General features: G+C 44.9%; 1 protein-coding gene across 12 annotated transcripts in view; it reads left to right on the top strand.

Moving 5' to 3' along the window:
* Nucleotides 1–23085, top strand: part of MTSS1 (MTSS I-BAR domain containing 1) — a 163284-nt gene that overhangs the window by 10965 nt on the left and 129234 nt on the right. For 11 of the 12 annotated variants that reach the window (XM_055314080.1, XM_055314092.1, XM_055314082.1 and 8 more), the window contains exons 2-3: nt 11921–11982; nt 15814–15887. In XM_055314080.1, the coding sequence (XP_055170055.1) occupies nt 11921–11982; nt 15814–15887 (136 nt within the window). Of the gene's footprint in view, nt 1–11920; nt 11983–15813; nt 15888–23085 lie in introns of those variants that run through there. The other variant, XM_055314088.1, reaches the window with a different exon arrangement.

Genomic DNA, 23085 nt, shown 5'->3' with positions numbered 1-23085 from the left:
TGAGCAGATGTTGGGTTGGGTGTTGACTCACCCTACGGGTGTCAGCAGAGGGAAGTAGGTGGGGAGCGGGCAGGGTGTGAGTCTAAAGGGTCTGATGCGGTTGTTGAAGGTGACTACCGGAGCAACACATGTTTGTTTTCCTGAAGAAACCCCCTCCACCAGGGTCACCCAGTAACAGCTCCGCGCCCCACATGCCTGGGTGCAAAACAGGAAGGGGGGATATTTGCGGTAGGAGGGCTGGAAATGCTTCGAGATTAGTTTCCAGGGAGAACTCAGTTTCACTTCTGAGGCCCAGTTCTCTTGCGCCCCAGCTCCTGCAGCTGAGCACAGGAGTCATTAAGGAAGTCTTTGAGTTTGGTTTAATGGTTGCTCTTTGTTTTCAAGTGATTGTTTACTGAACCTTCAAAGCCAGCTCTCCAGCAGGATGTGATCTCGGGCCTGAATAATTGGATGAGGCACCCCAATAGGAAGCAAGTAGCGGGTAGCAGAGCCAGAAGGAGCTAACTGGTGGCCAAGCCTTTGGCATCCCAGTGCTCAGAAGCTCTGCAAACTGCTGCTGGAGGGACCGAAGTCGCCCCGCAGCCAGGAGTAGGCCCGAGGCAAGGGTCCCCTGGAACCTGGCCTCTTTGATGTTGTGCTGGGCTTAATTAGGAACACCCTAATTAAGTCACGAAGGAGGAAGCTTATTCCTTAAAAAAAAAAAAAAATTAGCACGTGTTTTGAGAGCATTTCATGAGGGATTACTTGTCCGATTATGCAAGCAGTATAAAGTTAATGGAAGAAAAACCAAAATCTCTGTTAGGTAAAAAATAAAACTCCCCCATAACCTGCTTGATTACAAAGTGGGTTACACACACACATTTTAGACAAAGGTTCATGCGGCTTACGCTGTGCCAGAAGTTTCTTTTTTCACTTAACATTGCTTATCTGTGTATCTAATTATGAGCCACGTCAGTTTTAGTGTTGTGTGGTGTTCCATTGTGTAGGATATGTGCAGTTAATTTATTCAGTTGACCTGTATTTGAGGACTGGCCGTATGCCAGGTTGTATGTTAAATGCTGAGGGTACAGCAGTAAATAAAACGGACACAATCCCTGCCCTCCTTGGAGCTTATGTTCTAGGGCAGTGGGGACAAATGAAGTCAGTTCTGCTGTATATTAGAAAGATTATGTGCGGTGGGGAAACAGAGCAGGGGCAGTGCTATTGTTTTAAGTAGAGTGGCTAGGGAAGGCCTCACAGAGCAGGTGACCTTTGAGCAACACCTTAGGAAGTCTGTGGGTATCAGGGAACAAATATTCCAGGCCAGGGAAGAGCATGCGGGCACCAGTTCCATAGGTTCTGTGCCGATTCATGTTTAGGCTGTGTCTGGTTTTTCACTAATTATAAGGAACACTCTGATGAGTGTATCCTTGTAGCTAGACGTTGATTTGCAGTGACAGTTTGGCCCGAAGGCTTTATCCTGGGTCAAAGGTACCTATTCTTCAAGGCTTTTCAAACACGTTGCTCAATGCCATTCAGAAAGCACCCATATTCTTCTTGTGAGTGGGTGCTCATCACCAGGGGATTATTTCTCAAGGAGCTAGACTTGAATATGGGGTCTGGGAAATTGAGGCCATAGCTTGTGGGGCCTCAAAGGGACGAGGCAACTTATTTGGCGTGGTGATTCTCAAATCTTGCTGCGTGTGGTTTTAGCAAGAAGGTACAAGTGTCCGCTGGGGAGAGTGTTCAATGCAGGTGTGTGGGCCCCCTCCCCAGAAGTTTCCATTGTGTAGCTCTGGGGTGGGGCTCTGGCATCTGCAGTTTTAGCAGACATCTTAGTGAGTCTCTAGTACATTGCGATTATCCTGGGAACAGGTGGAAGTGGAGTGGTTGTTGGGCCTCCTTTGCAGCTCATTAGGTGAGCTGAAGGATCTCCCTGTTCCTGTCTCCTGTGCCCCCAAATAAGACCCTGGAATGACTCTCATGCAGCATGACCTTCTGTATTTCCTTTCCTTTGCTAATTACTTTTATTGCATGGAAAACTTTTTCCTTCTTTACTTCCTTCCTCTTTGGCAGGGACACCCCCCTTTGTCCTTAAAGACCTATGGGAGGGCATCACCCCCGTCTGGAAGCTTGCACCAGCCACACTGCCTAGTACTTTATATTTGGAGCGTGGTGCCCTCTGATTGGTGGCTAACACATCCGCTTCCCACTAGCCTGAGTTCCACAATGCTTTGGCTCCTTATCTCTGTATGGCCGCCACCCCACTCCATACCTGTCCATAGTAGGTGCTCATTAAATGGCCAAGATAGGGTGGCTCGCATTGGATGTACAGTACTGAAAATAGCAGTCACTGGGATTTAATCATGTTCTAAGTGCCAGTCACCCTTCTGAGCACCTGCACGATTTCCTGTACCCTCATTACCATCCTTAGAGATTACCATCCGTGGAGGTGGGGACTAGCATGGACGTCATTTACACATGAAGACAGGGTAGTTTTGGGTGACTCCGTGACCTCGGTTGCCCAGTGTGTAGATGTGAAGTCGGGCAGTCCGACTCTAGCGCTCTGCTCTTAGCCAGTACATCACACGGGTCATTTCAGACTCGGGAGTACGGCTGCGCATCAGGGCGCTCCATCCAGGAAGACTGAAAAGAGGATGGTGACTACAGAAGTATCAGACACAGTTATTGCCTTTTTTCCGCGATGCCTGTCAGGGTGTCATTCCCAGCAGCCTGGGGTGGGGCTCAGGGCTTATGGAAGAGGCACTGTTTCCTGGAAGGTGGTGGGAGCACACAAAGTGTGTCCAAGGTGGCGAGGCCATGGCTCCTCGGTGGATTTGACAAATTGCAGACTCCATTTGGGGGTTGGGTGGAGACAAGGCAGAGAGGGCATTTCCCGGGAGAAGTGGGTGAGTACAGGTGTGCAAGCGCGAAATAATGGTAGTAGCAATCCTAACATTTTTATAGGGTGTGCCGATCGCCACATATTCTGTTCATTATCTCCTGCGGACATTTATACACAATAATAAGCAAATGGAACTGAAGCTTTGGATTCCACATAGTGGGAAAAGATTAGAGGGGGGTAGATCTGCAGTTATTACTGGGGGTGGGGACCTTACATGCATCCAAACATCTGTCACTTGCACCTGGGTGAGAGCAGCCAGCCCTGTATGAGGTGGTTAGATACTGAGTTCCCAAGGGTCCAGTTGTGGAGAAGGAAATATGTTTTAGGGGAATCTATGGGACAATCTTATTTGCAACAGAACTGGGCAAACTAAGGAGCCCTTCACGATATAAACCAGGTGTGAGGGCAAACCCTTCCCTGACGTGAGGCAGATTACTTCACCTTCTGTGCCTTATTTTCCCACGGAAAAAGGAAGTGTTAAGTTCCTGTTCTGCTGAGTGCCCTGGCAGGGTTGTCCTGGGAGCCCCTTGTACCCTGAAGTGCTACGTGAATGTGAGATGCGGTTCTTTTTTTTTTTTAATTTTTTTTTTTTTTTAATTTATGATAGTCACAGAGAGAGAGAGAGAGGCAGAGACACAGGCAGAGGGAGAAGCAGGCTCCATGCACCGGGAGCCCGATGTGGGATTCGATCCCGGGTCTCCAGGATCGCGCCCTGGGCCAAAGGCAGGCGCCAAACCGCTGCGCCACCCAGGGATCCCTGAGATGCGGTTCTTAATGATGATCGTGAAGTAGAGTTGGACTCCTACTGGATGGCCCCATGTGACCACTTGAAATAAAGGACCTATGGTAGTATGGATTTGGGTGAGGGGAGGGTGAATTTGGGGAGCAGGGAGTGGTTCCATTTTCATAGAAGTTGTAGAGCATGGTACACACACCAATTTTGCAAAAGCGAAAAAATGGAACCAGAAGCCTGGTTGAGGCTGCAGAACAACGGAGGGGTGCCCAGAGTGGCTTTGGCACCTGGTGGCCGACCCTGTCCAGTAGACCCGTCTGCAGCAGAAGAGGTGTTCCGCATCTGCACGATCTGGTTCAGCAGCCACTGAACCACCGCATGTGGTTCTCGAGCACTTGTGTGAGGATCTGAACTTTATGTTTTATTTAATTGTAGGTAATTTAAATTTAAGTCCATGTGGCCAGTGGCTCTTTTATTGGAAGGCTCAGGATAGACAAAGGAATGCCCCTTGGGAGAACATGTAAAAAAAAAAAATAACTCAAGAATACTTTGAAGATGCAGTTGACATATTTGTTTGGTTCTTCTTTTATTTTGAGTGGAGACCTACCCATGTGTCAGAAAATGGGCATTCTGGCCACAGAACCTCATAGCCCTGGAGGAAGAAGACCCTTGACGTCCTTGACTTAATTAGGGTGTTATAGTTCAAATGGAGCAGTTTGTGAGGGGAGGTTGGGTGGAGGGAGCACCTTTTGTGGTTAAATCTTCTTTTCATAGGCGTATTTATTGCTGGTGAGCTTGGGCAAGTGGGTGAGGGTGGGCGTGTGAGGAAGCAACCATTGATTATCGTCAAGGCTGTCATCCAGTTGATGGACAGGGATAATTAGTGGATTAGGCAAGCCCCAATCAGAGAATAAAAGCCCAGGAATGGTTTTTATGATGGATGGGCTTACCCAGTGCCTTTCATCTGAGGCCCTCTGGAGCCCTTCCTCTTACAGGATAGGGTGGGGAAGGGTGGTTTTGGGGACAAAGTCAGGGGCCCTGTCTGTCCTGCACACCCACTTCCAGAAGCTGCAGATGCTTGCCTCATGCTTGTAGAAGCACAGGATCCAGAGGCTACTGCTGCTCAGATCAGAAGCTTCTGGAAACTTTGCTTTTCATTTCCCTGAAGTCCACACCTTGGGGTGACCTGGAAGAGGAGGAGGAGGGATGCTGTGGGCTGCACTGCTCATGCTCACCCTGAGGAGGTTCCTGCAAACCTCCCGAGGGACCTGGTGTCTGGGGTGGTGGCAGCAGCAGCCTGTGGAGATGCTCCACACTGGCTCTGTAACCTGGTAGAAGCAGATCAGTTCCGATGTCCATAGAAAACCTGAAGATGTGATCTAGTTACCTGTAATCGCACCACTACTGACAGCAGGTGGAAACATTTCTGGCTCATTCCTTATCAGACCTTTTTCTCCATGAAGGGTTTTTCTTTGTTTTGTGTCTTGTGTTTTCTTTTTTACACAGGTGAGGATCATGACCATTTCTAGGGCGACATTATAGCTCCCCCAGAGCATTTGCAGTTGTAATTGGGGCAGGGGGCTACTGTGTGTTTGGGGAGCCCTTGCACCTTCCTTCATGGACCAAGCAGGACCCAACCTGCTGGCTGAGCGGCCCCCTGCAGTCCCAGGGCTGGGCTGGGCGGCTGGGTCAGTTCATCTTGTCGCTTGTCCTTCTCAGAGTCAAGGTAGCACTTGAGCCATAAAATCGGTCCTCCCGTTTCTCCCTCGGCTGCAAAATAACAACGGCACCTGCCTGGTCAGGTTGTTGTGAGCATTGGACAGAGGATGAACCGGGTAGTGTGTGTGGCATCAGCCTCAGCATCACTTAGGTTGAACATGCACCATCCAGGCCCCACCTCAGACCAAGGGAATCAGAACCTGCGTTTCTGCAAAATCCCCAGGGGGTGGACCTGGAAGTGGAAGTGTGAGAAATGCTGATGGATGGACCTGGCTCCAAGCAGCGGTTTAGAAACTGGTGATGCTTCAGGCTGACATTAAGCATTACGGGGACAGTGACATTCAAGTCAAGAAAGAGCACGTGGGAGGTGACCATCCCGTCGTGCCTGTCATGTGCCCAAGACTTGAGTTCTCCGCAGCATGAGCACTGGTGAGCCAGCTTCCATCTGGAACCTATGCCCCGGACAGAAGCCTTTAGGTGGAACCCCACTCTCTAGAGCCTGCCCCCCACTCACCCCCAGCTGGTTTATTTTCAGCTCCATTGAATTCTTCCCCCTTGTGAGAGCCTTTCTAGCTGTGGCTCCTTTCAAGTCACCCCTTCTCTGCCTGTGACTCCTGGCTCCTCTGTGTTCCCTGTGTGGTGGCACGGGTGTCTGATTCCCTCAGCTGTCCCCTGAGGTCCCGCTGTCACGGCGGGCTGGGCTGGGAGATGCAGTTGCTGCATTATTTATGGGGCATCGTTAACCAGCCTTGCCGATGAGTTACACACAGTTTATTCTTCTGCTCCGTGTGTGGGATGCCATCCTGGGTCTCTGTTTAACACAGAACAAAACAAAGCAAAACAGAACCCCAAGCCAAAACAGCCACTGGCTGAGTCCTGTGCCCTGAACTGGGCAAGGGGCCTGTCCAGCCTTCTAGCTGTGGGGGAAGTGGTGCAAGGGGAGGGAGGAGAGGAAAGAGACTGAGGGTGTTCCCAGAGCTCAACTTTGAGGTTGGGGGTGGGGAAGCCAACTCACATATTTGCTTAAGTGGCCACAAATTCTTGGGGAATTGACAGATTGGGTGGGTCATTTATGGGTGGCTCGGTGGTTGCGTGTCTGCCTTTGGCTCAGGCCATGATCCCAGGGTCCTGGGATCAAGTCCCACATTGGGCTCCCCGCAGGGAGCCTGCTTCTCCCTCTGTCTGTGTCTCTGCCTCTCTTGATCTCTCATGAATAAATAAATAAAATCTTTAAAAAAAAAAAAAAGTAAGAAAAAGACTTCATCTCCTCCCTGCCCTTTGCCCCTACCCCACCCAAGGGACCAGGCTGCTGTTAGGTATGTGACTTATCACTCAGGTGGCTTGGGATTTAATATCACTCACTGTCTGCCTGGTCTTTCGCTGTCTTGTGGTCACAGTGACCTTGCCCTTGAAGCTGCTCATGGTCACCTTGTCCATTCTCCCCATGTCCTGCATCTCCCCAGTGTAAGTGCCCTACCCCAGTGTCCCTTGGAGAGAGCCCACTTGTGTCCTCTGCTTCCCTGTTTTGTGCCAACTGTTGCTCTTACTAGAAATGCTTTTCCTTTCTTCCTCCATTTCTCTGTTCTCGAGCTCACAATGCATTTGGGGAGATTCAAGCTCATAGATGATGAATTGCATGATGGGAGGGAAGTAGGTGCATTTGAGAATGCTTTGAAAAGAGGTGACATTTGAGCTAGACTGGTGGTGATGGCTGAATAGTTTCTTAGATTGTTGAATGTCCCTGGAGGTTAGAAGAGAGAACAGCCATCAGTGGCGGTGTCTGTGGTGTGGGGAGTGTGGTGGGCTGCAGGGGTATGAGCTGTAGCCTGTCTTCAGGGAAGCCCCACCCATCTTGCTGTAGGAAGGGGGGCAGTCTTGCAACTTGATTAAGGTAGTCCTTTACCTGTTTTTACACAAACTTGTTTTTGGAATGAGGACTTGACCTTTCTCTCAGAATCCAGTGTGGTGTGAGTTCTGTTTTCAACAAATTGTCTGGGATTCAAAACCTACCCTCCTTCTCCAAAGAAAGTCAAGGGCTTCCAGGGAGAGGAGAGTCCTGTTGCCTTTGACTTTGGATTTGGGAGAGTCTGGGTGACTGGCGGAAGTCTTCTTTTCTTTGATTCTGGTTTGTCTGGAAAGTTGTGAAACCTTTATGTGTTATTGGGTGAACCCCACAGGGGTGTCTATGTGGAGACTTTCACAGCCCCAGGAATGCATTCCTTTGGGATTTCCTCAAACTGTGAACTGAGCCCGGTCGGAACCAGTGGCCTGGCACGAGAGCTTTCTGGGACTCCTTAGTGGGTGGTGCAGATCAGAAAATTAAGGACTGTGTTGGAATTGTTTTTTGAAAGGGTTCTCAGTGGATATGGCATCTTGGTCTGCAGATCTCTTTCAAAACTTGAGTATATTCCCTTTGGCTCAGTTTTAGAGCCTAGAATAGGCCCAGGCTACCTTTGACTCTTCAGGTTCTTTTCTCTCCTTTGCCACTTCCTCCAAGCTTTTGAATTTTTATAGTAAAGCTATTTTTCAGGTGGGTAGAAACTTTTTTTTTAACCTTGAAAGAAACTTAAAAAAAAAAAACTAGATCAATCCAACATCACCTCGCCTTTAAATTTTAATAACATTTACACATTTAAAAAAAATTCTCAACAAGGAGGTTTTGTCTTCTGTTCTTAGAAGTTCATTTTTTTTTTTTTTAGAATCCATTAAATTATATATTGCCTAAAACAGGTGGGCCTGACACTCTTTGATAGACTGTCAAATATCATTAAATCAAGAGAGCTGCTTTTGGCAGCCTTCTTCTGGCTGAGTGGGTGTTCGTGGGTGGAGCGCTGTGTGCTGCACCCCTTGACTGGAGAGGGGTCCCTCCTTTTGTTGCTAATTTGGCAAAGACTGAAATGAGGCTTCCGAGTGGTGGGGGCAGATAAGTAGTTTTTAAAGTGCTTTGAGCAGTTGATTTCAGGCACATTCACGTCGATTTGAGTACTCCTCCTGTGGTATACTTGGGAATGGCAGAGACTAGTCTGACCCTGTACCCCCAACTGGTTAACTGGTGCGAGATGCAGCTGGTTCTGTACTTAGGATGCAGCCTGCAGGATTCCAGCCTGCGTGGGCAGTGTGAATTAGAGGCTTTAACATCCCTGCCAGCATCCTGAGTGAGTTCCAGGGGCCTGCAAGCCCTTGGATCAATCCTGTCAGATGTTTCTTGGACACTTGACAGAGTGCCCACCACTGCATGGAGCACTTTGGATGTCTGATCTCAGTGATTTCCTCACACCGACCCTGAGGTTGTAGTGACTTAGCCCTCGTAGAGGTTGAGCGATTGTCTGAGGTCCCATTGCAGACCGGAGAGCTAGATTCAATCCAGAAGGCCAGATTCCCGAGCTTGTGTCCCTTATTCCTTCCCTATATTCTTTCAGTGTTCTGTGATGGTGGTGGAATTGTTTGTTTTTATTATTTGTCTTTATAAGGAACAGGCCTTGAGAGGTAAAGTGATTTCCCCTAATACTTGACTGGCACACCCATGGCTAGAAATCAGGACTGTGTGCTCGCTGCACAGACCTGTTGCCATTCTGGGTGTTCTCAATGTGCCTCACCTTTTTCCTAAATATTCTGGATCATCTCAGGGATCTTCCCTGGGAACCCCTGCATGGGAGTTTTGGTTGGTGCTGGGAAAAGGAAGGCCTAGCGGTCATGATCTCCTTTGTGTAGATGTGGTACCTTTTGGCTAGAAGTTGGTGGTGGTGGTCAGTATGTCTGAACATCTTTAAGCTTTTAAGAAAGCTTCTCCTACTTTCTTGTGGATCTGAAAGAGAAAAGGGTAGGCGAAGCTGTAATTGGTTGGTTGAACCTTGTGCTCTTAAGGATGCTGCTGTCTATCTGGACAGAGATCTCCAGTGGCCACCAGAGGACTTTGATCTCAGCCCTGACCCCTTTAATTACTTGGATATAGGCGTAGAAGGGGTGTTCATATTTGATAAGAAAATGGTAAATAGATTTGGTGTTGTGATTGGAATTCCCCATAATGTTTTGATGGGCCTGGAATGGTAGCCTGACCCGTCAAAGGTTCATTCAACATAAGGTAAAATAAAGTTATGCTCTTGGGCAGAAGAAGCCCTCTGGGACACAAAGATGAGCTGGAGGCTATGTGGTTTAGCAGTATGGTGACCTGTGCATACTGGGAATTGGCGTCAGTAGCTCAGGTGTAGCTGCCAAAGGAGTTCTGCCAGGATCGGGGCAGACAGGATCCCTTGCCCCGTGCAGTTTAAGTGCCCCGAGGGAGCAAATTGTCTCTTGGGGGAATAAATCCAGAGACCTGCAGTTGGGCCAAGCAGGGCTCAAATGCAGAGCTGATGGATGTGCTCTAGTGGCATCTGTGAAACAGACTTTAGGCTTTGGCAAATTCATGGTGCTCTGGTTGCCAGAACCTCTAGTTTGATCTTAAAAAACATATATGATCACTGTTGTTTTCATAAAAATGATACGTTACCCTTATTTAAAACACACACACACACACACACACACACACACACACACACAAATAAGAAACTATGACCATACAGGAAAATACAAACAAGAAAGCAACACATGGGTCCACATTTTAGCTTCTAAAAGTAGCCCATTTTAACTTTGGTAAGACAATTTTCCAGATCTTTCTCTGCCATTTTCAGACACACTTGATAGCTAGAGAAATGTAAAAGGAGACACTTTTATGGGAAGATGTAAAACAAAAATATATTTTGCTTTCATTTAACAGGAAAATTGAAACTGAAATGAAGTAATACTGAAGAAATTACTGAACTTCAGATGACTGTTTCTTCACCAAAAGAAATTAGTTTCCGAAGCATCCCTTTAAAGCAGTGGTGGTTCTTCTTTTTTTAAAGATTTATTTATTTATTTTAGATAGAGAGAGTGCATGCAAGTAGGGGGAGGGGTAGAGAGATGGGGAGGGCATGGGGCTCCATCCCAGCACCCTGAGATACCGACCTGAGCTGAAGTCAGGAGTCAGACGTTTAACGGGCTGAAGCCACCCAGGCCCCCTTAAAGCAGTGGTGGTGCTGCTTTAACTGGGGATGATTTTGTCTCCTCTGGCCCATCTGGCAATGCCTGGAGACATTTTTGGTAGTCCCAACCAGTGACCTCTCTGAAATGTTACTGGCGTTTTGTGAACTGCGGTCAGAGATGGTGCCAAACACCCTATAATGCACCCCACAGTCCCCCACAAAAAAAAAAAGAGCCATCTGGCCCCAAATGTCAGTAGTGGCAAGGTTGGAGAAACTGCACCCTAGGGTAAGCAACTGAGATTATTAAAACCAGTAGGAAGACGGAATCATTGTGTTTTAGCTCAGTTGTAGACTGTTTTGATTGGGCTTCTCTAATGAAAGAGGAAATGATTAACTTCATTAGAATTTTGCTCTCCTCTCCTTAAACCACAAACTCAGGAGGTGGCTATGTTATGTCCACCATGTCAAGGTTCATAGCACTTTACATTCTGTCCTGCAACTATTGCCCCCACCCCCACCTCAGATGTTTAGTCTTAGCTTCATATTTAAATGATTCTGTGCCAAACTCCACTCTTGTAGCCATGGCTTCTCCTTTTATGGGTTTATTTTGCAATCCGTCTTGCTTAGCTACTGATCTTAATATAAATTGAATGTGTATGTGTGGGGAGGTGTCAAACCCAACTCAGGTTTGCTCCACTAGGAATTGCACGTGTTCTTTTTAGTTTGTGTCTGAGTACCACGCTTTAAAGAGTAGAGAGCTACTGGGCGGTGGCCCTAGGACTCTGCAGGGACGTGCTGCAACAGGGTCCTGGATAGAACATGAACTGCACTTGGGGAGAGAAGGGAAAGCTGTGGATGAATGTGTTGGTTATCCTCCATTCTTTGAAAAGATTTCCACATGGCAGCAAGGTTGGTCATCACCATGAGGGTCCCCAGAAGGTTCAAGCTAGTGCCGCATGACATGAAGGACACGGTGGCAGGTAGAGGCTGCCAGAAGAGAGTGTTGAGTTCCCTGTGAGCTGACGTGTGCTGGCGAGCCACATGTTGTCCTGGTGTGGGTAGATGCTGGGTTCAAGCCATTAGCTGGGTGGCTCCATTTAAGTAACTTCTCAATCTTGAGATTCTGATCATCTACTAATGCTTCCCACGAGCCACCCATCCTGGGGAGGAGCTCCTATCACTCTGGTTCCCTCCTCCCTGCCCTTTGGGGATGGGGGGGGGGAGCCACGGCTGTGGTCAGGTGGTTCAGGGCAGAGCCCTAAACGTTCTGTGGATCTTCTTGAATTTCTGAGTAATAGATGGTAGGTCCCTAGTGATCTATCAATGTATGCGTTAGATTCTGGTAAAACTGTTCCAATTGGCATTTGTAGTATTAACAAGATAACAGGGCCTGAGCATATCCTAAACCTATTTCTGAGCGAGTACATTTGTATATAACCTGGGCAGCATATCCTAGACTGCAGAGGAAGAGAGCACACACAGATTGTTTCCTGTGTAATTGGACTTGGGTGTTCTGTTATTGTCTTAATCAGATGTCTATCACAGCATGCCTTACTGATTGATGACTTTGTTTTGTTGTAGGGGAGCTATCCAGTGTGGGAAGATTTCATAAACAAAGCAGGAAAGCTACAGTCCCAGCTTCGGTAAGTAGAGAAGCATGTCATCCCCAGAAAAATGACAATATCCCTTAGACAATGGATTGAAGAGGATAGACCGAGGCTGCTGATTGAGGTTAACTTTGGAAGCGTTACAGATACAGGAGCATGTAATGGGTTCTAATTTGAGCATTGCCACTTATTAGCCTTGCGTCTTGACCCCCGATTCCCATGTGTAAAAGCGAACTCCTATCTGCTCTGCCTTCTTCCACAGGAATTTTGAGAGTCCAGTGAGGTATTGTATGTAAGGTAATAATGGGCAGCATTTATATAATGCTCACCATGTGCCAGGCATATTTTTTTTGTGTGTGTGTGTGCCAGGCATATGTTAATTAAAGCTCACAACCCCAGGGGATAAGTATAGTTATTATCCTCAATTTACTGATGAAAAAATCTGAGGCACAGATAAGCTAAGTAACTCGTCCAAACTCACACAGCTAGTAAATTGCAGAGCAGGGATTTTAATCTGAGTCTGGCTGCATAGTCTATTCTGCTCACTGCCTATTCCTTATAAAGAGTTTACGGCTTACTGTTGTATAATTCCATGTGCGTGAAATGTCTAGAAAACACAGATCTGTAGAGACAGATGTAGATTAGTAGTTGTCTGGGACTAGGGGAGGAAAAGGAGATTGAGTACAAATGGGCAGGAGGATCTTTTTGGGGGGATGGAAATGTTCTAAAATTGGCTTGTGGTAGTGGTTGCAGAATTCTAAGTTTACTAAAAAAATTGTTGAGTCACACAACCAAAAAGGGTGGATTTTATGGTATGCAAATTATGCCTCAATAAAGCTGCTTAAAAAAGAACAGGATCTAGGGCTGAACTGCTCTATGGGGGCTATTATTGTTGCCTTGTCTTGTGCTTGTTCATGTATCATTTGATATGAAATAGGAAATTTGTTAGCATCTTCTTGTGACAGCTATGTGCTTTTCAGTCAGTGGGGAGAAGGGCTACCCACTTAGTGGGTGCTCCATGAGGGATGGGACATTTTAAAAAGCAATTAATTTTCATGATTCCTGTTCATGGCATATGGGGGATGACATCAGTTGGTTTGGATGTATGGTGGTGGTTTTCCAGAGAACAAAGCAGGTAGATGTTTTCTAGGATACAAAGCCATATGGACAACATGATGCTCTTGATCCTTTGCCCATGGATGTCAGGGGTTACTGCCCAGGACTTTAGCCATAAGACTGGACATTCCATGGCACCTCTGTAGATCAGAAGAGAACTCTAGAAGGAAGGATCTTTCCTTTTCCATCCTGGCGGCTTTGTGGGTCCTGGGAATTCTATCCTGTGAACCTAGGATTTCTCAAGCCATGAGTGGTCTTCCAGATGGACAGTCGACTTGGGCATACGATCCCTTCTCTGCTTGTCAAATCCTTTACCATTTTGGTGCTTAGGAACTTGTACAGACAAAAGAAAAAAACCCAAAAACTTGTAAAGGATTTCTGCTGGGCCAGCTCCAAACTCCTCTGTCTGCAAACCCCTCGGGAGGCCTTCACTAGCCTCACGTTATCGAACTACACCTACCCTTCCGTTTCTGCTACTATTCTGATTTATTTCCAACAGTTAGTCTCCCTCCTGTAGGAGGTCCCTCCTAGAATAAACCAGAAAGACATTTAAGTATCCCTCCTCTACCACCCTGCCTTGTTTCTTATCTGGCCTCATTTAATTGTCTGGCAGCCTTTTAGGGTTGACCAAGGAGAAGATCCTCTCTTCCCCTTTTACCAAAGAGGAAGCCAAAACTTAGAGCAATTAAATGTTTATTGCAGCCTAATCAGTTACAATAAAACTTAAAGCAATCTTTTTTTTTTTGTTTTTTTCAAAAGATTTATTTTAGAGAGTGGGAGAGGGGCAAAGGGGGAGAGAATCCTGACACAGATTCCCTGCTGAGCGCAGAGTCTGCATGGGGCTAGATCCCAGGACCCTCAGATCATCATGATCTGAGCCCAAATCAAGAGTTGGCCACTTAACTGATTGAGCCACCTAGGAGCCCCAAACTTAAAGCGATCTTATCCTCATTGGTAGAAAGAACATTTTATATTCTTTGACAACATTTAGGCCTCCTGAGGACAGGGACCATTTATTTTGTCAAACTAGTAGTACCCAACTGAGAGCCTCATGCTCATGGTTTAGTTTTCTGTAGTAAAGAAAGGATAAGAAAACTGTAGAAGAGATGAATAAGCTTGGAGTATATACATGAATCACTCTCTGCTGCCGGTTCTTGCATGTTGGCTCTGCCCCATCAGAGAACTAAGTGTCTCATGACAACAGCAGACAATGAAATTGTACTCATGGGAAGGTAGTATTTAAAAGTTCCTGATTCCTCACACTTGACCACCATCCTCATTTTCAGGGGAGCCCTGGTGACCATGTAGGACGCAAGGCACTCTACAGCTGGCTCATTAAATTGGGATGATTGGCAGTGACTTGAACTAGAATAAATCAAGCCATTGTGTCAGATATTAATTGTAAATCAGAATGAGCTATTTATAAATCCCAGGATGTTTGATAAAGCTAACTTTTTCCAGGGTTTGCATTTGATGTCAGCTCTTTGAAAAATATGCTTCAAAGGGTTTTTTTTTTCTTTTGGTTCTGTATGTCTTTTTTTTTTTTTAATTCGAGCAAAATATTTTCTTGCTCTACTGGAAAATATCAGGCCTCATTCTGCAGTTTGGCACTAAGGGACTGTTGCTGGATTTTTTTTTGGGGGGAGGGGGAACACTTCCAGCTCCTTCCAGAACCTTCTGTGTCAGAGCTATTGCTGCTAAGATACTGGGTCATTTCTTCAATTCCATCTTAAACTCCTTTTTTTCTAGTCCTTATTCTCATGTTCTGCCTTAAACAGCTTTACATTCTTAAGAATGCAAAGACTAGATTTATATATGAAACACTTGGTGATGAGCTTTATGCTCCATGTTGAATTGTGAAGTCCGTGTGGTGAGTCTTGGGGCTGGCTGGTATGTTCTAGCTCTCCATGGCCCTTGAATGGAGCGGAGCTTACTCTTCATTGGATGACATCTGGGGATCACAGCACTAGGAACCGGTAGACCACAGAGTGCTCAAGAGGACGTGAAGAACTCAAAATAATTTCTAGGACAGAAGATGAGTGTAGTGACTTCTCCTCAATCTCAGCTTTGAGGAATTCAGAAGATGCAGTTGAGACAGCCTTCTAAGGTTGAAAAAATTCTGTCTTTGTTTCATTATAAGTAAGATTTAGGGGGAAAAGTCACACGGCTCAGAGCTTGTCTTGAAGCAGGATGAGCACAGGACCATGCATCCTGCTGGGCTACCTGTTCCAGTTCTGAGACGAACTGGTGATCTTGAAAGTCACTCTGAACTTGTCTCAGTGTTCTCATCTCTAAAATGAATTATTTGAAGCAGAGGCTCTCTCTCCAAGATCCCATCTCCCAGTCCACGTATAGATGCCATTTGCCTACTCTAAAATTAATTTCACCTGTACCATTTATAGTTTTTAATGATGTTTTTCTTTGAGGTTAGAAACACCTGTCTTTCCTCCTTTGTGAAATTTGGCCCGGTAATTATGTTACCTTCTCAGGTGGAACGGGATGGGAAGAATTGCCAACATTTACCGCCCAGCACCCAATGCGCTGGTTATTTTTGGGAGAATGCGCTAATAGGAGGAGAAATGCTTCCTGAGAAAACAAGTGGGCCTTCATTCAAAGCCAGTCCTCGTCCATGTTCATTTGAGTCATTTCTCCTAGAAGGTCACATTCAGTTCCCTGCAAAGGTGTTAACCCTTTAGCTGTAATGAATTTGTGTGAGAGATTCCTCATGCTTCTGTTATGTTTGCGTTTTAGGACCACAGTAGTAGCAGCAGCTGCCTTCTTGGATGCCTTTCAGAAAGTGGCCGACATGGCGACCAACACACGTGGTAAGCAGATGGAGGGACGGCTTCTAGTGCCAACCAGATCCAGCCTGTGGGCTCTTACCCCTTGGGTGACTTCACGATGGGTCAGACTGAGCTGACTCATGGTTTTAACTTCCTAGAAAACTCTGTGGGATTCCACATATTAGAAGTTGCAGATAGTTCTCCAGATAACGAAGCATGTGAGAAGAAGAATGAAAAATAGAGAAAAGGAACCACAGTTTGTGCAGGAGGTGCCTTGATGTGTTATGTAGATCGCTGTTAATGACATGCAGGTTGCAGAGCCTTGAACTGTGTGTTTGGTTGCAGTTTGTTTTTTCCTTCCTCACACTGGTTTTCCCAAGGCTTTCCTTACTGCCTTATGGTGAGGGAAGCAGTGAGAATGATTGAACAGACTATTTTTCTGCAAAGAACCCTTGTGTAAATCATGTACTGTTTTGTTGGATCTGTGTGTCTCCCACGTTTGACTGCAAACCCCTTGAGGCTATGACTATGACTTATTCATCTTGGAACTCCTCCCCCAAAATAATGCCTAGGACATAGCAGGTATTTTAAAAGTATGTGTATTAAGTCAATGAACAAAGGGAAATCTTTGCAATTTTTTTTAAATTTTTATTTATTTATGATAGTCACACACACAGAGAGAGAGGCAGAGACACAGGCAGAGGGAGAAGCAGGCTCCATGCACCGGGAGCCCGACGTGGGATTCGATCCCGGGTCTCCAGGATCGCGCCCTGGGTCAAAGGCAGGTGCCAAACCACTGCGCCACCCAGGGATCCCATTCTTTGCAATTTTTAATAGTTTCAATGACTATAATAAAATATGTGAGAGGTATAAAGAAGAAAATGAAGCTCCTTTATCCGCCACCACTGTCAGAAAGACATTACCCCATCATAGAGACTTCGTCTGTCCAACGAGGGTTGCTTCCTTTTCCTTTTCATTACCAGGCAGAGAAGCTCTCTTGCCTCTCTCTCTCTCTTTTTTTTTTTTTTTTTTTTGCCTTATTTTTCTGTTTGCTTTGTATACTGTCTGTTCATTATCTTGGCAACATTGGAAAACGTGTGTGTCAGGGGTAAGTTTTGGGAGTTTGCTCTAAGTCACACAAGGGTTTATCTTTTAACTTCTCTGAAACACATGATAGATCCCTCCAGTGGGTTTCATTTGGCTCCCCTTTACCATTGGTGCTTCAATATTCCAATGAATTTGCAGTGAGGACACTTATTCATTCAAGAAACTTGAGAACTGCTATTATTTTAGATATTATTATGGGACCACAAAAAACAATATATTATTTATTCTCCTTATCCTGGAGGGACTTGCATTTGAATCGGGGGGAGAGGGAAAATGGAATATGTGAATAGAGAATTTTGAGATAGAAGTAATATGTTTGGTATGGTAATAGTCATAGAACAGCGTGCTGGGAGAATATAGAAAAGTGAGCAATTAGCTCAGCTCAGGGAATCGAGGTTCTCCCAGGGGAGGTAATATTTCTCCTTATTTCCAACATGGGCACACGATGTTCCCTCAGAGAATGTGATGGAGATACCAGAGCACTGGTTGGAAGAATTTGATCTGGCTGGTCAGCTTGATATGGGTCTTAATTCATATATTTTCTTATTCACTTAAAAAATCATTACATAGTTGACAGGTGTCCATTATACCCTTCCTGCTTGCACATTCTAAAGATTCTGTAATGTTTCACATGATCTTGGCCAAAAGATCGAGAAGCAATATTCTGTAATGTTTAAGCCAGCGATCGTCACTATCGGTGTTTTTGAGTCTGTTTTAGAATATTCTACTTCAGTCTCTGGAACTGGACTTGTCCGTCATTTTGATGTCTTTCTAGGAAGCCATCAGAATGTGTCTTCCTGAAAAGATTTGCTCTACTATCTGAAAGAACTGAGATAGTTGGCATTGCATTTTTGAGACCCTTTGATTCTTAATAAGTTCTTATATTTTCATATTTAATTACTGATTGGATCCTAAAGGATGGAATAGAGCAATATCCCCCGAGTTCCCATAATTGCCAACAGCAGGAACCGGGGTTTCTGCAGAGGCTGTTCTCCGGAGTGGCTCTCTATGGGAAACCAGAGAGCCTGCAGGTCTTGTGGTTGCAGGGGGGAAAAACAGAGCAATTTTCTGTGGAAAAAGAAACCAGAATAGCTTCTCTGTGGTGGTGATAGAGGTAGAGTCGCAGCTTGGAGGTGAAGTATTTGACAAAAGACAAATAATGTCACAGTGAACAGACCCTTGCTTTGATGTATTTTTAAACCACTTGATTTCAGGTCATTTTTAGCGATGCCAGAATAACTTTACATCTTGCCATCTCTATAATCCATATGCGCTGGGGGAAAAGAACTTTGTCTTGAGTGTAAGAACTCTCAAATGACCTCAAAAGGGTATGGCTGATAGAAAGAAGGTATATTTTATGGAGATAAGGGGGAAACATGAAGGTACTTCTCATATGGTCAACAAGCATCAGAAGTGATTTTTATGAAGTTATTTTTAACTTAAAAATTGAAAAACGTAGACCATGTGCTTTTTGTTTAAAAAATTCCTTTAACAGGGATCCCTGGGTGGCGCAGCAGTTTGGCGCCTGCCTTTGGCCCGGGGCGCAATCCTGGAGACCCGGGATCGAATCTCACGTCGGGCTCCCTGCGTGGAGCCTGCTTCTCCCTCTGCCTGTGTCTCTGCCTCTCTCTCTCTCTCTCTGTGTGACTATCATGAATAAATAAATAAAATCTTTAAAAAATATTTATATAAAAAAATAAAAAATAAATAAAAAATTCCTTTAACAAAGTCTATAAAGTAAAATCTACCTCCCAGTATCCCTTGCAGAGATTAGGTTCAGTGTCATTCATAGACTGGGGGTTTTTTGTTTGTTTTGTTTTATTTATTTGCCTATATAAACATGTCTGGGAGGAAAAAAGGTAGTTGCAGAACAATGTGTAGAATGATACATGGAGTAAAGTACATCTAGATGATCTGAAAGTAGCCTGTATGGAACCCATTCCCATGCTTTTACTCCACGGTATGTTGTAATTATCTTTCTACATCCATACCTGTGGATCTGCCTCATTCCAGCTCCCAAATGGAATTTCATTATCTGGACACAGCACAATTAATATCACTCTGCTGTTGATGGAAATTTAGGATATCTCCTTATTTATTTGCTGTTATAAGCCACGCAGCAATTAATGCCCATGTTATACATCCTTTGGGAGATCTGTGTGTAATCTGTTTTTAATAGTGTGTGCATCTCTAGGGAAACAATCTGTAGAAAATGCTTCATACTTTTCATACTGTTTTGGTCAGTGGCAAATACATTTGGACTTATGGTCATTATAGGCTGTGATTCTGTGGTTTGCAGGATATCTACCCTCTACAAAAGTCCTTTTTTAAACAAATTTTTATTATTTTTTTGCTTAGAGCTTTTGGATGTATTTTTTGAGTTCTTCTTGCTTGAAGTGATAGAGGGGAATTTAAGTACATCTCTTTTGGGCAGGCATCCAGAATCTCAAGTTAGTATGTCTCTGGTTTCCAAAATATTAGCATTCCATATTGTCTCCCAAAGCTCTGAAATTCCTTTGTCCTTTCTAGCTAATATTTTGCACTAGCTAGTAATACAATTTATTTAGGAAAAACTTTTAAAGCTACTCACTATAAAAGCAAATTAACGGAGTCATTATATAACTTGTTAAATAGGATGTGGAAATATGTTAGAACTCTATTTTGTTAATTATACAAGTGCATATAAGTTGCTATCATAATGCACACATTATATTATTGTATTGTTGTATTTAGATTAATAAATAATTAAGCCATAATGGAATTTGAGAGTTTATTAGCACCATTGTACAGCTTCGTATTTTGTTGATTGTGTACTCTGGAATGAACATACAATTTGTAGTTAGCATGAAAGTACACCTTTTCCCATGTTACTGGCTACAAAGAATTAGTGTCTAGGCACTTGCTAGGCATGGAATGCCAGACTTTGTGGAGCAGGTCTCCATCTCTTCGTGTCCATAATAGACCAGCAGATGGCCTGTCATTGGAGTTGTGAAATGTTTGGACTGACTGGTATGCAATTGTCTGAGTTACTTTAAAAAAAAAAAAAAAAAAGAAAGAAAGGGCAGCCCTGGTGGCGCAGCGGTTTAGCGCCGCCTGCAGCCCAGGGCGTGATCCTGGAGACCCTGGATCGAGTCCCACGTCAGGCTCTCTGCATGGAGCCTGCTTCTCCCTCTGCCTGTGTCTCTGCCTCTCATTCTCTCCCTGTGTCTCTATGAATAAATAAATAAAATCTTAAAAATAAAAAAAAAATAAAGTAAATTCGTTAAAAAAAAAAGAAAAAGACTAAGGGTTGGGGGGTTGGGGTGGAGGGCTTTCTCAGCTCTGGACAGCAGAGGCACCATCTTGGGGAATAGCATTCCTCTACCTGTGAGCATGCCCTTGCACACTGGACCCTGCTTCCTGTTTCACTGGAAACTAGGAATACTAAGCTGATGGAGAACCCCCTGCCTTAGTCAGCACTGGCCTTTCACACCACTGCATTGTTTGCTTGTGTCAGCAAGGGCCTTTGAAGAGCATAATGCTGTGTGACTTTCATTTCTGGCTGCCTCTATGTGCCTGTGTAATTTCTTTATAGCTTTGAAAAACCATCTCAGGGCTGTTTAGATAATGATACACCAAACCCAGAGTGAGGACTTTAAGATTTTATGAAGAAAGGAAATGGATCCCTAGTTGACTAGATCATCTTTACTGTCCAGAAGCTTTTGTATTATCACTTGAAAAAATGGGTCTGGTTTCAATACTGGAAATCATAATAGCTAACCTTTATTGAATAGTAATACGGGGTGGGCTCTGTTCTAAGAGCATCATGTATGATGTGTCTATTCTCACAATGTGAGATACGTTCTTGTGATCTCCATTTTAGGTGATGAAATCGGGTTGAAGAGAACTTACCTAAACCTCGGTTACATGGTTAGTGAGTGATAAAAGGAGTCTGGCCCAGAGCCTAGATCTTAACCATTAAATTATGATTCCTTATGTAAGGAGCTCCTGGATTTAGTAAAAGCTTATATTTGTTTTTAAAGTTACTCAATCCTGAATGCATTAAAAAAATCTTTTTTTAAAAAAAGATTTTATTTATTTATTCATGAGAGGCAGAAACCTAGGCAGAGGGAGAATCAGGCTCCCTGAGGGGAGCCCAATGCAGGACTTGATCCCAGGACCCTGGGATCACAACCTGAGCTAAAGGCAAACGCTCAACCACTGAGCCTTTTAATACAGGTGCCCCCCATTAGAAGAATCTATGTAGCACCTTAGAGTAACTTAGATTGGGAGCTGTGATGCCTGGGTTTGTCTTCTGGCTTTGCCAACTCTGCAGGCCTGAGTAAATTACCAACCCCCACCCCCAACCTCTTATCCACAGGGGATATGTTCCAAGACCCTCAGTGGATGTCTGAAACTAGGAATTGTCCTGAACCCTATATATACTGTTTTTTCCTATATGTATGTACCTATGAGATATTTTAATTTATAAATTAGGCTCAGTAGGAGATTAACAACAAAAACTAATAAATTTTATTAGAACAATCATAATATGCTGTAATAAAAATTATGTGAATGTGGTCTTTCTGTCTCTCAAAATATTTTCATGTCCCCTACTTCTTGTGATGATGTGAGATGATAAAATGCCTATGTGATGAGACGAAGTGAGGGGAATGATGTAGGCACTATGCCATAGCATTAGGTTCCTGTTGGACCTCCTGACAGTTTGTCAGAAGGAGAATCAGCTGCTTCCAGACCACAGTTGGCTGTGGCTAACTGACACTGCACAAAGCAAAACCACAGATGGGGGCGGGGGGACTACTATATATTTCACTTTTCTGGGCTTTAATTTCCCCGACTCTAAAAGGGGTTTTCCCAGGACATAGAGTCCTAGATGATCACGAGTAACCTTTCTCGGCTCTAATATTCTATGATTTGAAAAATCTCATTTGGCCCTATTAAGTCCATAAAATATGAATGAAGTTGGACATCCAAATTCTCTCCCCTAGGTTATCTTTAGAGTTTCCAATTTTTGCCCTGGAGATGAAGTGGAGGAAGCAACGTTAAGGATAGGGTAATGAAAGAGAGAGGGTTAGAAGAGAAAAATAAAGGCCCTGCTCAGACCTGCAGTGTGTGCTTGAGAAGAGCAGTTGGAAGCTAGAACTTTGAGGACTGCCATGAAGGTTCAAAGGACCAGGGGTGTGCTTCATTCAGCGAGCCTGGATTGCCGAGGTTCTGTGCATTGGTGAAGAAAGTCTTCGTGGCTTACAATGGATAAAGCAGTCATGGTTCTTGCAAATAGTTACGTGTTTTTAGTATATGTTACCTATTTTTAGTATACATTTTGTTAAATGCCAGGATCTTCAGATCTTGCTGTATGGATCATAATCACTCAGGAAGTTGGTTGTTTTTAGTTTTGTCTTGGTTTTTTTTTTTTATAGAGATGAGGAGAGAAGAAGGGAGAGAGAATCTCAAGCAGACTCCATGCTGAGCTTAGAGCCCAACATGGGGCTTGATCCCACAACCCTGAGATCATGACCTGAGCCAAAACCAAGAGTCGGATGCCTAACCGACTAAGCCACCCAGGTGCCCAAGAAGTTGGTTTTGAAGATTTCAGGGCCCTCCCTTATATCTGTGGAATCAGATGGGTGTGGGTGGGACCTGGGAATCTCAGATTTTTTTTTTTAAAGTTCCTCAGGAGATTTTACTCCCTGGTGAGGTTTGTGCCTCTTGCCATGAGCCACCTGTCCAGTGGCATCTCTGCCAGTGGCTGGCAGTTCCACCCACAAAGAAATGCTCATGGCTCCCTGAAACCCATAAAGCCTTTGATCCCTGTCTTCTTGCACATGTGCATTCCAGATCTGGAATGTCCTCCTCACTCCTCCCCCTGTCCGCCTCCTTTAGATGCTCAAGGATTTGCTGCTTGTTTTCCCAGAGCCAGGTTAACAGTCACATCACCCATGACACTTCTGGCCCCAAGGTAGAGGGAGACTTCAGGCCTCAGGGCTCTGCAGCGCATGCTTCTGCCAGTGTGTATGTGGCTCACCATGTTGTCACTGGCTTCCTACTAGAATGCACGCCCCCCTAGGACAGGCCTGCAGCCTGCTCCTCTTGGAGGATCCCAGGCACCTAGATGCTCAGTGTCTGGCATTTG

This window comes from Nyctereutes procyonoides, unplaced genomic scaffold (genome assembly GCF_905146905.1).
Source record: "Nyctereutes procyonoides isolate TBG_1078 unplaced genomic scaffold, NYPRO_anot_genome, whole genome shotgun sequence".
Taxonomy (NCBI): domain Eukaryota; kingdom Metazoa; phylum Chordata; class Mammalia; order Carnivora; family Canidae; genus Nyctereutes; species Nyctereutes procyonoides.
The sequence above is the reverse complement of the archived record's forward strand: the minus strand, read 5'-3'. Positions and strand labels throughout refer to the sequence as shown.